The following is a 16,648-nucleotide window of genomic DNA, read 5'->3' on the forward strand; positions in this document are numbered from 1 at the left end:
GCAGGCACGGTAGAGGAGAGCAGCCCCCACCTCACCATAACCTCCTCTTAGGGAGCTGTAGAGAGCAATGAGGTCCCCCTGAGCCTCCTCAAGTCTAAACCAACCCAGCTCCCTCAGCCATTCCTCATAAGACATGTTCTCTAGTCCTTTCATGAACTTTGTTGCCATTCGATGGACATACTCCTGTATCCCCATGTCCTTTTTAAAGTTGAGGAGCCCAGAACTGGACACAGTACTTGAGGTGTGGCCTCACCAGTGCCGAGTACGGGGGAAGAATCACTTCCTAGTCCTGCTGGTTATTCTATTCCTGATGCATTCCAGGATACCACTGACCCTCTTGGCCACTTTGGTACACTCTGGCTCGTGTTCAGCCGGCTGTCAACCAGCACCCCCAGCTCCTTCTCCACTGGACTCCTTTCCATCCACTCTGACTTCAGTCTGTAGCAGTACATGAGGTTGTTGTGGACAAAGTGTAAGACCCAGCACTTGGACTTGTTGAACCTCATGACATTTGGATCAATGAGCTAAGGGATCTCTTTAAAACCTACAGTTATTAAGGTGGAGGCAACTATTTTCCACTCTGGACCAAAAATTCATTCAACCTAAATTTTTTATGGAGCTCTTGAAGGAGGTGGCATGGTTCAGTTTCGTTTTAACTATGGGCCTGTTGTGGCTCATAGCACAGTTCACAGCAGCTCAGTTGACCTCCAAATCACTGATTTGAAATTTAAGCAGACTTCAAGTTAAGCCTCTAAATTACACAGATGAAATTTTTTGAAAAGAGGGCTATACTCTGCTGTTACAGTTTCTGGTCTAGCTCATCCTCTGAACCTCTCTGGGGTTGTAGTTGTGGGAAAGATCCTCCTGCTCCTGCTCCTGCTCCTGGGTTTCAACTGCTGAGTCTTGCCTTACCTTCAGTAGTGATTCCTAATCTATCCCTCTCATTCCTTGGTCTCCAAGGTCCTCTGGCCTCCTTGCATGTGTATTACCTGCTGTGCATGAGATGTGCTACCCCTGCCAGCTATAGCATTCATCTTAGCCAGTGTATCAAAACATAGATTTTTATCTATGAAGGATTATTAAATATGTTCCCCAGGGTGGCATGAACCCAGTGCAACACACTGTTTTGGAGGATATTGAATTTATTTCCCATGATGGAAAAGGTCCTATATCTCACCTGGGGTTTATGGTACCACTGTACCCCAGACTGATGAGGTCATTTCTTTAAGAAGAATCTCATGGCAAGAACACTTGAAAAAAAAGAAATGAAAGTGTTTTTTAAGAGCAATAACATTTTAATTCAACCATTTAAGTCTAATGTTCCCAGCATGGAGACCCTCATCCCAGACTTCTACTAAAGTCAGCTGGGGAGGTTCATTTGTAGAATACAAACCCCCAATCATATCTTAACATAAATCATATGATTTAGTTTTCATGGAGGAGAAAAACTGTGATAGAAGACCTTGCTTTGCTTTTTCTTATGAAGTGGGAAAATGTGATGAGAGTTATCTGACATTCAGTAATTGAGGTACTATGTCACCACTGGTGAACAGATCCTTTGCCAGTGCATAAAAATGCAGCCCACCTGTTATTCCACAGCCTTGGTGTGGTTCCATTCATTTCCTTAATGTCCAAGTCAGAGAAATGGGACTTTGTGGACTGATAAAAATCTAATAAGGAATAACTGGGCAGGTTCTGGCTGGAGACAGCATAACCCTACAGCCAAGAATATTAAGTATCCCTGTGCTTTATATGCAGCAGTTTAATACCCCCCCCCCCCATATTTCCTTTTAGTAGTCTTAATTGGCCTTAAAATCAAGGTACCCAAATTGATGAGCCTCTTGTGAAATGCCTGGCCTACATTGTTTTGCAGCAAAAATACCAAAAAGTTCTCTGCATGTTCTCAAAGTACTGTACAACTGGTTAGTATCTTCAGCATCAGTCTGTCTGCTGATTAAAGGTCCTGTGCTGAGAAATTCCCTTCTCCCCACAGATGTATTTTACAATATTTAGCACTCAGTGCTTTACACTATCAAAGCATTGTACGCATGCTATCTAATATCTCCTAATTAACCCATACATCTCCTATTAAAGAAAGCATCTAAAATTAATGTCATACGGTCCCGCTGGCTTTTGTACAACACATGCAAAGGCAGCTTTGGGGTTTTACAAGAAACGCGGGTAAGCTGAGATTTCTTTCTGAAATCTGACAAACACATAGTCATATCTGACTTTGAACAGAGAGGAAATGAACAACGATGCAAATTGGACCTTCACAATTATAGATCTGCGACTGAATGTGCACACAAACACCAGCATGGGCAAGGGCTTCAGAGCCAACAGTTTTGGTCCCTTAATGAGGTACACATCAATTGCACGGGTTTCTCACAGATTTTACTCTCAAGTTCTGTAGAATGCATGAGAAACAAGTAAAGTCTGTCGTTTTGGTATCCATCAAAGCTCTCTTCCATGTGAGGAAGTGGCTAATTTGTCATTTCACACTCAGAAAGGCGTGAAAGGCAAAACGGAGGGAGGTTAGATGGAAGAGGGGGGGCTGTGACTCATATGAGGAGACAGTAGGCCTGATTTTGAGCTTGTGTTTGTTGCTGCATATCAGGAATAAAATCAATGAAATCATATTGATGTAAAGTAGACAAGAATGAGGCCAGTGTTTCTTACTTATGTGGAAAAATTTACATTATTAAACCCAAAACACAAACCAAAGAACAATTTACAAATGAAGTTATGTCATATAGCAAATTTCTAACTTACAAGTTTTATTTACACATGGACATCTCTTATTTAATTATAATAAAAGTATTAATTCCAACAATGCAAATTTTCAACTTAAAATACATAGGACCTTTGAGAGAAAATCCCAAAGAATACACACATCTGAGGAATGTCAGCTCTGTGTTAAGAGCACTGGTCTCAGCAACTAAATATTTTCCCTCATCGTCTTTCATTTTAGCCTTGTTGTTGTCTTTTAATTTTCTTTTCCTCTGTATAAAACAAAGCCAGCAAAGGGCCAGAGAAACAGTCAGAGTCAGATATTTTGAGACATAGGAGAGGTGCAGGCAGGAATCCCATTATTTGTTAATAGGATTTGTGCACATACCTCCCATGGACCACTTAGGAAATTTACTTCCAAACATCTCAGTGGCAATTTCAATTAGAGTCAACATTTCATTTCAGCAGATGGACTGCAAACTGGTGGCTACTCAAACTCTAATGAGTAATGCTCGATAATTCCCCTCTCTTAAACCATGATGATGCTTTCACTTTTTTATGGGGAGAATGAATACTGTCCCTAAGCCAAAACTTAATTTGATTTTTTGCTGTGCCTCTGTGCTAGCAAAGTTCACCCATGTGCCTGTATAGAAGCCCAGTGGGTAAATTAGAGGGTATTTTTGCAGATCTGTCACACATTTCTACCATGCTTCTTATTCAGAAAGATGCCAAAGGACTGGAAATACATCTGCCCTCCCCTGAAATGCAGCCACCTCTGGGGTGGAACGTGGCAGCAAATATTAACACGAGAACACAGACACTAAATCCTATGTGAAAATTATGCAGGAAGTACAGAACACAGCTCACGCAGCCTCAGGCTACCCAGGAATTAGCTAAAAGTGTACGTCTTTTCTAATGAATACGTTTGAAATTATTGCCTGGTGTGTGGTACTCCAATAAGGAACATCTCATTTGGTACTGAATCCCATTGTACAGTCTCACACAGATTAATAGTGGTGGCAAGTTTTCTGATTTCAATAAGCGGTACTAATTCATAGGCAAGATGCACAAAACCAGAACACAGTATTTTTTTTTTCTCACGGAAAATGTCCTTTCTTTAAATAGCATTTACAAACTACGTCGATGGTGGCCTGGCTGGCTCATGGTGCCTTCGGTTTCGCTTTTTTTTCATCTCCTGCACATGCTTCCATTTGGCACCACCTTTGTTCCGCTGCCGCCGCTTCTCCCGGTGCCACATCTGTTCACAGTATTCATCCAGGCTGAAGCTGGGGCTGCTGACGAGCTGGATGTAGTCCTTGTACCTCAGCCGGGACTCCGTCAGCAAATCCCTCACCCGGCCCTCCTCATCCTCAGTTTTCTGAGTGTTTTCCATTTGCCCATTCTCAATGACATTTAGATTCAGCTTCACGATGGTATGGATGAAGGTGTGCTCCTGGGCTTTGCAAAAATAGGCTCCAGCGTCCCTTCTTTGCAAGCTGCGGATCAGTAGCCCATGCTCTGTTTTAATGATCCTTTCATCAGCCTTCAGCTGTGGGATTGGACAGAAAAGAGCACAATAAATGAGTGTCATTGTCAAAACAAGAATGTCAGTGCTATGCTGAGAGGGAGGGAAGGCTCGTCTGGCACACAGCATGGCCTGTCCCTAAGGTACCAGTACATGGCAGACCTGTGCAGCTGGGATAGACACCATGAGGTATTCGTTTCAAGGTCTGAGTTCTGTTCCTAACTATAGCATCTGGTTCACGGACATTCAGTATGCAGTAGCAAAAGACACATGCTGTACAGCTGACAGGACAGACAGTAATACTCATCACACCAGAGTGCAGTGAGCACGGCTGCATTCTCCAAGGAAGGGCAGCTATTTACTGCCACAAATTCTATTAATTTTTTAACTGATCATTTTGAGGGACCTGTAATACTCTCAAAATACCATTATGTTTATATATATATGGAGTGCTGAGGCCCTGTTACAATGAATATGAGTACTTTCACCGATTTTTAAAGTGAAATGCTGTGATTCTGATCTTCTTCAACCAGGTTTTGTAAAAGAAAGTTAATCCTGGTTTTGAGACACTTAGTCATGATTAAAAGCAGGCAATGAGGTTGGATGGACACAACCAAGTACAGTTCTTTTATTATTAAGATCTGTGAGGAATAATAGAAAAATAATAAGAAAAGAAGAATAAGAGAAAAATAAGAAAAAAAAGCAAAGAAAAGGATACGATTGCAAGTGAGAACTGAAGTCTGTTAGCATGGAACTGTAATTTAATTTACAAATGGAAATATTAAAAAAAAAATACAGGATCTCATATGTTAAAAATAAGGTCCACCTTAAGACTAATAACAGTCAGGTAAGTTACATACCTGGTGATCTGCAACTGATTTCCAAAAAAACCTAAACCAAAAAATAGCATCCCCCAAAAAACAACAACAACAACAACAACAAAACTCCCCAAAAAAACAAAACAAAAAAAACAGGATGGGGCACCTAAGTATTTCGGCAGCTGGGAAGCATAGAAGGTAAATGATTTGCCAAAGACCATATAAAGATTAGTAGTAGAGAGGTAGCAGTAGAAACCAGAACCCTAACTCCCAATTTCCAACACCAGCATTTCCTTTGAAAAAGATCCCGGTCTAGTCCAAAGCTGTTCCCTCCCAGGCGTGCTGTGTTCTGCTGCCACACAGAGGCTGCAGCACAACCAGCACCCCCGGACCTGGAGCGCTGCTGGTGGCATCAGTAGCATGGAGAAAAACTTCAGCTCAAGACTGAGTAGTGGGTTTAAGAAGGGAGTTGTGGAGGCAAAGAGAACCAACACAGAATCTGGAAAATTTCCCAGAGTGCACATCTGACCCTCCAGCAAACTTCAGAGGATGAAGATCAGGGAGGCATAAAGATGACTAAATTAGATTTATTCACAGTGGGTAAGCTACACAGTGTTTCTTTATGTAAAAAATCTGCACATGATTCCCTCTGCTACTCCATGGGAAAAAATTTATACATACATATGATTCTCCATCTGTTATGATTCTAACTCACAAGTACTTTATCGTAATAGAGACTCTTGGAGCAAAGAGATGGATGAATTGACCTCCTAGGGCTTTTAGTTATACCCTCTTCTAAGTTTCTATGACAATTACTTTGGAAGGATTAAAATATATGAGAGACCATATCAAGATCACCAGAAAAAAAATAATACACATAATACATACAGAGAGAGAAACAGAGAGAAAGACTTTTTCTTCCTACTGTTTCAGCTTTAACAGTCTTCAATAACATATAGATTAGACAGGTATGTAAGTAAGTAGGTGTGCAAATAGATGGATAGATAGATATATGGATGGATGGGTGGATGTATGGATGTATGGATGTATGGAAATAGGCCTATGTACTGCCAGTGATACAACTGCAGCAGAGACAAGAAATCAAATGCTACAAAAGCCTGGTCAGATCTTGGCTCTGGTTGCCTGTTTCTGTGGCCAAATATTTTTTTTGGTTCCTACCTTCAGTCGGCAGTTTTGGGTCAACCCAGAACTTTAATTTTATTGTTTGTAAACTGTATATAAGTCTGCCTACTTGGCACCGGGAGGGTGAAATCATACAAATTTCAGGAAATTCCTAGAAAATCGATTGTCCTGACGACAGGTGCTACATGACAAAAGCTACTTCTGATTTATCACACTGAGTTTAAACCAGAGAAATTATGGTAAAGCCAGAAGCACATGCACAGAAGATAGCAGAGAGGCAGACTAGAAGAGGTCATGCTTCCATCTGCAGAACCCATAGCATAGGGCACTAGTCATCAATTTGGTCAGCTGGTGACACTTCAGTCTAAGTAAATGTCCCTTTTCTACTGTAAAAACAGGAGCATAAAATGTATAAATTAATCTGCAAATAAGGAGATAAGGGCCAAAATATGTCTAGGGTAGATGTTTCCTTGTGGTGCTGTGGTTCACAGGGAAATGCAGGAGCAGGGGCCAGGTGGAAGTGCTTGGAAGCCTGGTTGTTGCAATACGACAAGGAAATCTCTCCTTCTTCTGCCCAGGCTTCATGTCAACATGAAGACCCAAGTTTGAGAAATCTAGAAAAAAGCATGGGAAGCAGCAAACTTCCAGACATTTGGGTTTCATAAGGCACTGTGCAAAGTCCAAGTTCCCACATTGTCTGAGTGAAAACAGGACTGATCTCTTTGAGCTTGAGGCTTGATGCAATCACAGCAGTAGCATCTGCCTGTCGGTGGCTCTGCCAGTATTGTAGTCTAGAGCGTCTTGACAGCTGTGTACCTCCTACACTTGGAAGATCTCCAGCTGGCTGCTTTGGCTGGCTGGGTGCCAGTCCGAAGTGCCCTCACTAGGGCCTTGCCTATTTTCAGTGAAAGAAAGGTAGAATAATGGCAGATCTAGACTTGAAAAGATTGCTGGACCCCCAAGTCCAGTACCCTGTTACTCACAACTATTTACCATTTGTGTAGCAGCCGACACTTTCTAGTCATAAATGTGTTGACTGATGGAGCTGTCCCCCGTATGCCTTGGGATACTGCAGAGAAAGCTAACACTCTAAATTGGTTGTGTCCCTTAATCCCAGCCCAACATGACTCCTATTTTTAATGAAGCAGTGTTCTTAAACAATGTCCTGTGTTAACCTTGGATATTGATTTAGAGTGACTGTCACCTACCTCCTCCTCTGTGCCTTCATTGTTCATTCCTTTCTTATGCTCTGGCAGGATAAAATTATGGCTCTGATTTCACACATATTGAGCAACACTTCATTACTGCTTTCCCCCCTCACTTCTCATTTTGGTATCCTGTTTATGTTGTTTTACCCATAGGTTCAGAACTCCTCCTGTCTTTCTTCTCTACTTTCTCCCCACAGGGCTCTGGAGTTTCATAAACACCTGGCATTTCATTACTAGGTAGTAGATCTTTAACCTTTAACTTGAATGCCTAATGTGGTCTTTGGTTGCTGACCTATAGATGTAAAACATATTTCATTAAATTTTGAGGAGAGTGAAAAGACTAGTTAGACAAAAGACATCATTTTGTTTTGGTCAGCTGTGGATTCAATGTTTCATCCCCCTCTATCTCAAAATCAGTAAATCTTCTAAAATATTTGTAAATAGGTTTTAACAATTCAAAAGTACAAAGGCTTTAATTCATAAAAGCTTGCTGACACGTGCCTAAGTGTGAGCATACAAGAAAACTTAAACATGAGAGACAGAGTGTTGTTCCATAGGTAACACATTATAAACCACAAAAAAAATGAATCAATTGATTACCATTAGCTTTCTTTTCTTAGAGAAGTATGAGCAGATTTTTTGACAATATTGTATCAACATACTGTACTTTTCATCCTTCATGATAAGCACATAAGTTTGTCAAAGATTGCACTACCTGAATTGTGGCACACACCATAGACACTGGCAATATCTGACAAATCTAACACTTGATTTTCACAACCTGAGTTTAACAATGGACATAAAAATAGGCGTTGCCAATAATGATGGCAAATCTTTAAACCATCAGTAAGTTGGAAAACAACTAAGGATTTGAAAGTGCTGTGGCACCAGGTTAGGTCAATGCTTTTTGTCCTTTGCTAATGATGTGTTTAGATAGCCCCCTCTTTACAAATAATTCACATGTCAACTCTTTCACAGTTAAAACACTGCACCTGTCTGGGAGAAGAAAGTGGCTTCAAAGCCTGCCTTCCCTCATTAATCACTATGTGAAAAAATGTTAGAGGCAAAGCTGGACTAATCATGGGTTAGCTGCAACCCCTGAACAAATTGAGAGGGTGAGAAAAGAAAATGAGGAATATTTGCTGAGAATTCACATTCATCTTTGTTTTTCTATTGTTCTCTTCTTCATCCTCATCATTTGACTGGAAATAAAGATCACTCTAGGGTTTTTTCTGACATTATTGTTACACATGACTTTGTTTCTTTTGTATGGGAAAATAATCATTTAGCTCCAACACAGCTGTAGAGTTAATTTCTTTTTTTTTCCTTTTCTTTATCTTTTTTTTTTAAACATCTTTTTTATTTACCAGTAGCCTCAGGAAAAATGAAGAACATGTTGCTGGTACAATGTCATTATGAGAACGCATGATTCCAATTAGTTTCAAGGTGAAGCTTATTCTGAGACTAAACTTTAATCTCCTACCACCATAATATATCCAAATCAAACTAGAAATGTCACATGCTATATCTCAGTTCAGAGTTACTTCTCTTCTTTTTCCATGAAACTGTAAAAAATATTAGTCTTACTTAAGAAACTCAAGGTATTAGAAAAAAAAAAAAAAAAGCCAGTGAGTCACATAATAAAATAAAATAATGAAAACATGAGAGCTATAAGTAGTCCTCAGGCTGCAGAATGAATCTCTTTTTTTTTTTCCCATTCTCTTGAGCTCTTTCTCATTGACCCAAGGATTCAAACACTGAATTACCGTCCTCTGACAGAAGGTACTACTGGTAATTCATTCCTTGCTGTATGCCCTCTACCTTACTCAGCAATCATCCAAATCTTAGATTTAAAGGCTGCCACTGAATCTGTGGCCAGATGCTGCTGAACAGATGTTTGTAACAAAGGAAGTCACTGTCATGACGCAAAAAACCTCCAGACACAAAAAGATATGGAAACTTCTGTCTTGGATAAACGGAAAGAACTGCCTAAAACGTGGGAGGAAACAACATCTCTTTACTCTGATGAGGACACTAGGTCACAATGTTGCATCTTGCAAAATGGCCTGTCCAAAAGTGAGTCAAACTCTTCTATCTACCAAAATATCAGATGGTCATTAAGTTGGAAAACACAGTCTGGACTGTGGGAAAGGAACATGGAAAGGGTGAGACCTGCTGGAGAAGAAACTGGAATGTCCTCAAGCATTTTGGTGGATTTATTTTCACCCCTAGGTATGAGTAGAGCAGAAAGAAGAGAGTTAAAAGTGATCTGCACCTATTCTGTCACTTTAGACCATATGGTTTGTTCTGTGCCATGCCAGGGAAGGTGGCAGTTTGGTAGATCTGGAGCCATAAGAGACTCCGTGAAGTGCAGCCTAAAGCTGAGGAACTAATGTTTTTCAGAGCTGTGAGGCACCAATACTAATGGCTTTATAGGGAGCTATGCATTTGGTCTTTGCAGTCCTGACACCTATTATATACATAAAATAACACAGGAATTTTTTTGAGAAATAAATAGTATCTGTTTTAAGCTTCAGAGAGCTTTAGCAGTTTAAGACATTATGAACAGATGACGTCCCCAGAGTTTTTTATGAACTCCAGGCACTGAAACACTCTCCGTCATCTCAGTGACTAACCCTGCACGCACAGGAACAAACATGATCAATTGCGTGAGCAACACTAACCACAAAAGCACTAGATATTTGACTCCTGACCTTAAAACGGCCCTAAACTACAGGGAAATGTACTCCCACTGGCAGGAAAATGACCTGGTGACAGCTTCTGTACCACAGGAGATCCTGTCCCTCCCCACAGGTTGCTCTGCCTGGAAGTTACATTCTGAACCGTGACCTTAAGGGTGAAATGTCGGGGACATCCTGCTGGGCCAAACACTTCCCATCTAGTCTGGATTTTGCCCTTTTCCTTCCCTCAGGAAGCTGCAGTGCATGTCTGGGACAGTGCAAAACCATCTATTTGTAAAGCCAAGTTTAAAGACTTGCTGAGACATTACAGTTCCAACCCTGGAACTAAAAGTCCGTAACCTAAGTTCCAGGTGCATGGAGTCATTTGCAAAGCATGGTATCGTCATCACAATAACTTACACAGCAAAGACATGCATTAAAAGAATGTACAGTGTTATTTGAGAAATCTGCTGCAGGAAGGGAGAGAGAGAGAGAGAGTAGAAAATATAATTGTAATGGGAAAAGTTCTGGTAAAGCATTGGTTGAGCAAAGATCAAGTTATACATTAAATATGACCACACTGTTTCTGTCACATATGGTATTTTTGTCAAATTGAAGTACTTTGAAAAGAAAGTCAATGACTCTGATCTTTGGATTTGCTAGGAAGGCTTTTATACCGATGAATTCATTTTCACTGATAAGTTGTTAGAAAAACCTCAGTTTATAGATCCTCAATTTATAGATCCTCAAATTATCAAGTGATTAACATTTAACCACTTAACCCTTATTCCATCAAAGAAAAAGAGAGATTGTTCAGCATCTCTACAGACCTGGTCATTTAGACACCCCCATAAGAAATTAGGAATTTAACTTTAGGCATTTGAAAATATGTAATTTCTAGAATAATATTTATCTTAAAAAGTAAACAAAAACCTTCTTTTTTTATTTCTTCTAAAAATGGTATCTCCCAATATTATATGTGTAAGCTGAGTTTGCTGAGGAGTTCAAATTCTTAAGACCCTGAAACTAACCTAGGTCAAAACTATTACTATTAGAATTTTCAGGCCCTAAATCTTCGTTCACGAAGCTTAGCCATGATGATGACAAATAGAGAATTTTCAGGCAAGACTCAAACAAAACTATATACTGTCTTTAACTGATATGACCCTCTAATCATCAATGTGTGCCTATGCATATCTATGGGTTGTTATCTTCAGACTGAAAAAAAAGCCCCCAAAAAATAAACACTTCACAATATAATATATAATCACCCCAAGGAGCTGAAGAACACATGTTCCAACTTCTATTTTATCACAACTAGATCACAGAAGCACTGCTATGGTTTTAGGCACAACATGTGATTAAAAGGTATTTGTCTACTTTTAGCATTCATAATGTAAGAAATCTGTGCAGATCTCTCCTTCAAAACTTCTTCTAAATTTGCCTCAAAGGTTAATCTAGGCTTTTAGCAAAGATTTACTTTTCTCATACAAACTGATGTCAGATTGTTTACACAGAGCAAGCCCAGTAAACACTGCTGTAGAAGGCTGCTAGTGTGCAAAAATTAATGCTGAGCACTTGCTGGAGCTTCAAATGCCCTCCCACATGTGCACACATTCCCGAACTCCCTCTCAATGTGCACATCCTTGGCATACTGGATAGTCCTGCAGTGTTGGACATCACCATGCCTGAGTAACTGGATTTGGATCAGAACGAGTAGAAGGGGCCAAGTCACTGCCATAACACTTTTGGAAATACAAAGTGTGGAAAAAAAATATAGCCTTAATTTAGGCTATGGTATATATGTTAGCCTGCCATAACTTCGTTCAAAAGTTGGCTTGACCTGCAGTTTTTTCTACAATCAAATAAGAAAGATAGTTGGAGCTTGGTTTCACAACTTTCAGAAGCCTATCTGAACCTGTGATTTATGAGAAAATCAACTGATAATATTTTTTCCCTAAACTGACACAGATAAAACTTAGAGGCAGCCCTTAAAAAGAGGTTTTCAGGTCATGAAAGTGTGATTTCTTACGATATAGAAATACTACATTCTTCACAGGGAACTGGTTGCTTTATACAAAGTTTGTAGCTTTCGTTGAGAAGATCAGGCACATGGTACAGTTGGAATATTATTTTAAAAAATTATTGAGTATCCTCAAAACTTGACATAACTTCCCATTCAGAAAAAAAAAAAAGAAAAAAAATCAAACACACACGAGAAAATAAAAAAACAAAAAAACCCTACTCCAGCCCGTCCCCACCCAAAAGTCAAAACCGTGTTAACTGACTGCTTAAATTTACTTAAAAATGAGTCTTAAACACATGGTTAGAATTAAGCAAATGCTTTACTTGCTTCCCTGATCAAATATGTAAGTGCATTTACAAACTGCTGCCTTAGGGAAGTGGAGTGCAGTACAGGACAGTAAAGGTAAATCCATTACAGCAGAATGAATGCCCATAGGTCTTTAAATGCTGATACACGTCTGGTTGGGTATGGGCCATTATAGAGGTTAGACATGGTATTTCAAACCAGTAATCTTTTAGTGTTTAATGCACCTGTGCCTATAAATTAATTAAGTTTGGGGTTTTTTTCCCAGCAGAGGGAAAAAACTTTGCCAATCCGAAACACGTGTAAGAGAAGGGGAGTAAATTAAAAGTACTGCAGTATTATAGTCAGTATACAGCCTTGTGGGTTATTTTGTCTTATCTGGTGCAAAATCAGAAGTGTCTTGTATTCCTTAACTCTGGCTTTCTGTGCCAAGACATAACTGGGGTTGCAACTTTGGGGCAACTTCCCTGAATCACATCTCACTCAGAAGTGATGTTTTTACAGGCACCTGCTCTGACCTGGATCTCCCCAGCCTCTAGAAAGGACCAGCACATTTTCTGTACTCAGAAAGTCTCATAGGATGAATTATTATTGAGAGTGGAAGACCAGTTGTATGTTTGATAGTTGCTGTCATTTAAACTAATTTTTGTCTCGGATGAACATTTAACAAAAAAGCATATCTAGCACCTGGGACCGGCTCCTTTGAAAGGGCAGTTCATTTCCCTTCTCCTTCCCTGTTGCCATGGTTGCCATCACAGCAGGACTTGGCCTCAGACACAAAATCACTCATGTAAAAGAAAGGCTATGAAAACTGCTGAGGTTTGAAACTCACTCAAACCCAGTCCAAGCCAGTCCCAGCACACTGACCTTTTGGGCATGTCAGAGGGCCCCTTTTTCACTAGCTCAGAGAGAAATCATCAGGAAATTGTGCAGGGGGGTATGCAGCAACCTGGAGGCTTCTCCAGGGCTCCTCCACCAGTGAGGACCCCAAACCTGCCTCCCAAAGGAATTAAGGGCCATCACAAGTCTCCCTGCTTTCTACTCCAGATGCAAGGTGCAATCCTTAACCTGACATCTCTACATCAGGGCAGAGTACTGTTTAAGAAAAATTCTCAGACTCCACTAACAAGTAAAAGAAATCAAATAAAAAGCTTTTTACCTCACAGACCATTCCTTCTCTGGGGAGAGATGGAGAGAAGCAGCAAGCCATACATGCAATTCTTAGCTACACTGCTTAACACGACAAGGGAATGCAATTAGACACTAAATGGAGCTGAGATTTTGTTGAAACATAGGGTTTTGAACATACGTTTACCTACAGAAGTAGCTGTGTTAGTTACTGAACAAGCTGGCTTTGACTTTTTACCACTAATTAATATTTTCTTCCTTTTTTCTTTTTTTTAAATTGAATGAGCATGTAAGTTGAAATAAATATAGAAATCTGCTTCTGATACAGTACAAATGGTTTCCCTCTTCTCCACTGCATGCCCCAAATGGTGATAGCAGAATGCTATGTGATACCTAAGGTGAAGCAAGAAAAAGTAAAATGACTAATCCCAATAACTCCTGGCTTTCAGTGCTCAGCTGAATTCTCTGTAGAGGAAACCTGCCCTGATGACTATAACTTACCTCTTCTCGATGTTCTTCTCCAGAGCGCTGAACATACCACCTAATAGAGGCTTGTTGGGACTTAGGAATACATTCCAGAAAAGTTGAATTAAATTCAATGCCAAAAATCACCTTTTCATCAGCAGTTTCATGACTAATGCCTGGAAAGCAAACATGGTACAGGAGATTAACCCTGACCTGCTTTTTAAAGCAATGGGAAAATAGCCTGATTCAGAACAGATGCTATAAGAGTGAGTGAATTATAAAAAAGCAAAAGGAAACTTAACTTTTAGCTTAAACTATAACTATGAGGATTTAGAGGCAGCTGCTAACCTTCTTTCAGTGCAACTGGTTTTTAAAGAGGTCAATAAAATCTATGTCATGAGCTTGCTCCATTTTAATGTTAGGGCTTTCACCTTTGAGGAATTTAAAATCTGACCTGTATTTTTCCTTAAAGTAACGTAACTACTAAACCTGAGCTAAAGCTGCTAAAGTTAGACTGTATGGTCTGGTCTCTTCATCTCAAGCACTTTAAAGGAGTCACAGGGCTAAAGTAAACTGAAGTTTACCTTCCTTCAGTGTAATTTGAAATACTCTGTAGTATGTTTCAGACCAAACACTGAAGGAGCCGTGAGGAGATCTGGACTCCTTTCCTGTCTTCTGTAAATCTGAGCAAATAATTTCTAATCTCTGCATCTTCATTCCCCTTTTCAATCTGTTTTACCTGTGTCTTATCTATGTCTTATCTGCCTTAGTATCAGACTAAAGTTGTTTCTTATGCCCTGTGAATAACAGAAAGGAAGGTGACAGCAGTGGTGTCTTCTAAGTCAAAAGTTAGCTCAACAGCAAAATGAATGCAGTTTTGGATTATGCTTTCAATATAATAAGTACCTATATGAGATCTATAGAAATTCAAGCTCTCCCCATTATTTAACTGTGCCACTGAGATTTCAGTAGAGCCAAACAACTTCAGCCAATGAAGTCTCTGGGAGGGAATCTCGCACACTGGAGCTCTAAATTTAAATAGGTTTGGGAGCCATAATGTTACTAATTATCGCAAGTAGCATAAAAAAGCCAAGAGCCTGGAGTGACCCAGGCCAGTTTCACAGTTTTATAGCACACAGGAGTCATCTTCAGTTGGGTAAAATTGCCATTGGTGGCACTACTTTGGGCAAAGAATTAATACCAATTTCTGTGCTAAGTCCTTTTAGATTTGTCCAATAAAGCTAACTCTTCCAGTATCTCTATATCCTTCCAGGAAAACGTGACATTGTCAGCATTTCTGTTAGGGTTTCTATAACCTTGAGCTTTGCACAGTCTCAGATACCAGTGTTTGGACAGCCATGACAAGAAGCAAGCGAGGAAATTCTGGCCCTTGGAATGAACAGGAGTTTTGTCTTTGATGGAAATGAGATCTTACCCTGACTTTTTAACTATGTCTGCAAGCACACATGTATAGTCAGATCCCTCTAGACTGTGCAACAGACTTCAGGCTTTGATCCCATGGCAGGCAGCTCTGATTTCTGCACTGCCTCCCACTGAGGTCTGCAGCAGGCACCCAGCACCACAGCGGCATGGAATAATCAGAGATCAATGGAAAGGGATGGCTTGTCCCAAAGCCAGTGTTCAACGTGGTGATACAATCAATACTGTTTTGTCTGGGTTGTTCACTTTAATAAGCAGTAGAAGAACCCCAGACAAAGCCATGCCTGGATTTGAATGCTATTCATTTATTTTACACTGCCACAGAGTTCGCCGTGTAACCGCAGGGTTTCATACCGACAGTGCTCACTGCAAGAGAAGGGCTGCAGATGCCAAAGGAGCAAGCCAGACCCTTTGGCATCTGAAAAGAGGGTGTGGGAAAGGGAGGGGAAAGCCAGCAGGGAGAAGGGGGGTAGAGTCTTGTTAATAACAGGAGTATTTAAGTAGCTGCGGGAAGGGGAAAGGGGTGGTTTGGCAGATGCAGCTGAGCCTTGGGACCTGTGTCAAGTGTCTGTGGCAGAAGGGAAGAAGATGGTGTGTTCCCCGCTCACCCCTGTGGGTTTCCTTGTGGGATTAGCTGTCCTGTTTCTAGATGAAACATCACGCTCATCCCATTAGCTACTTTTAGGGATCTGTGTGATGTTTTGGTGTCAGGGGCACATCTCCCTGCCCTGTGTGAGTGCTGGGGTGGGTGACCCACAAGGGATGCAAGCATGCTGTCCCATGCTGGCTGTTCCTTACCAGCCCTGGATCTGCAAATTTGACTGTGGGAGGGGTAATGGATATGAAGTGTGGGAAAGGCAACTGTTCCGTTGAGCTCAGCAAGTTTTTGCAGACAGATACAGATCCTCATAGCAAACTCTGTTGTCTAAGTTACAAAAGAGCAAGAAAGGTGAAAAATACTCACTGTCTTCCACATCCCAACATTGTGCAACAGGGTCTCCATACTTAACATCCTGCCTTCTGGCTCGCCTATGGGAAGAGCATGCAAACTTGTAACACTTCAGACATAATTGCTGGAATTCAACAACATAATGCAGAGGAGCTCAACAGATGTGGACTTGCATTGCCCCCACCCTACTGCTGACATTTACGGTCTTAACTAAAACCAGCCTTACCCTCAA

At 40.6% G+C, this 16,648-nt stretch overlaps 1 protein-coding gene across 4 annotated transcripts in view; it reads right to left on the reverse strand.

Moving 5' to 3' along the window:
• Nucleotides 1-1,274: 1,274 nt before the first annotated feature.
• Nucleotides 1,275-16,648, reverse strand: part of SEMA3D (semaphorin 3D) — a 139,290-nt gene continuing 123,916 nt past the window's right edge. For all 4 annotated transcript variants that reach the window (XM_027639829.1, XM_027639830.1, XM_027639832.1 and 1 more), the window contains exons 16-18: nt 16,432-16,496; nt 14,064-14,203; nt 1,275-4,279 (exon numbers count right to left, since the gene is read on the reverse strand). In XM_027639829.1, coding sequence (XP_027495630.1) covers nt 3,866-4,279; nt 14,064-14,203; nt 16,432-16,496 — 619 coding nt within the window. In that variant the 3' untranslated portion in view covers nt 1,275-3,865. The remainder of the gene's footprint in view (nt 4,280-14,063; nt 14,204-16,431; nt 16,497-16,648) is intronic.

This window comes from Corapipo altera, unplaced genomic scaffold, assembly GCF_003945725.1.
Source record: "Corapipo altera isolate COAL_440 unplaced genomic scaffold, ASM394572v1 1b, whole genome shotgun sequence".
Taxonomy (NCBI): domain Eukaryota; kingdom Metazoa; phylum Chordata; class Aves; order Passeriformes; family Pipridae; genus Corapipo; species Corapipo altera.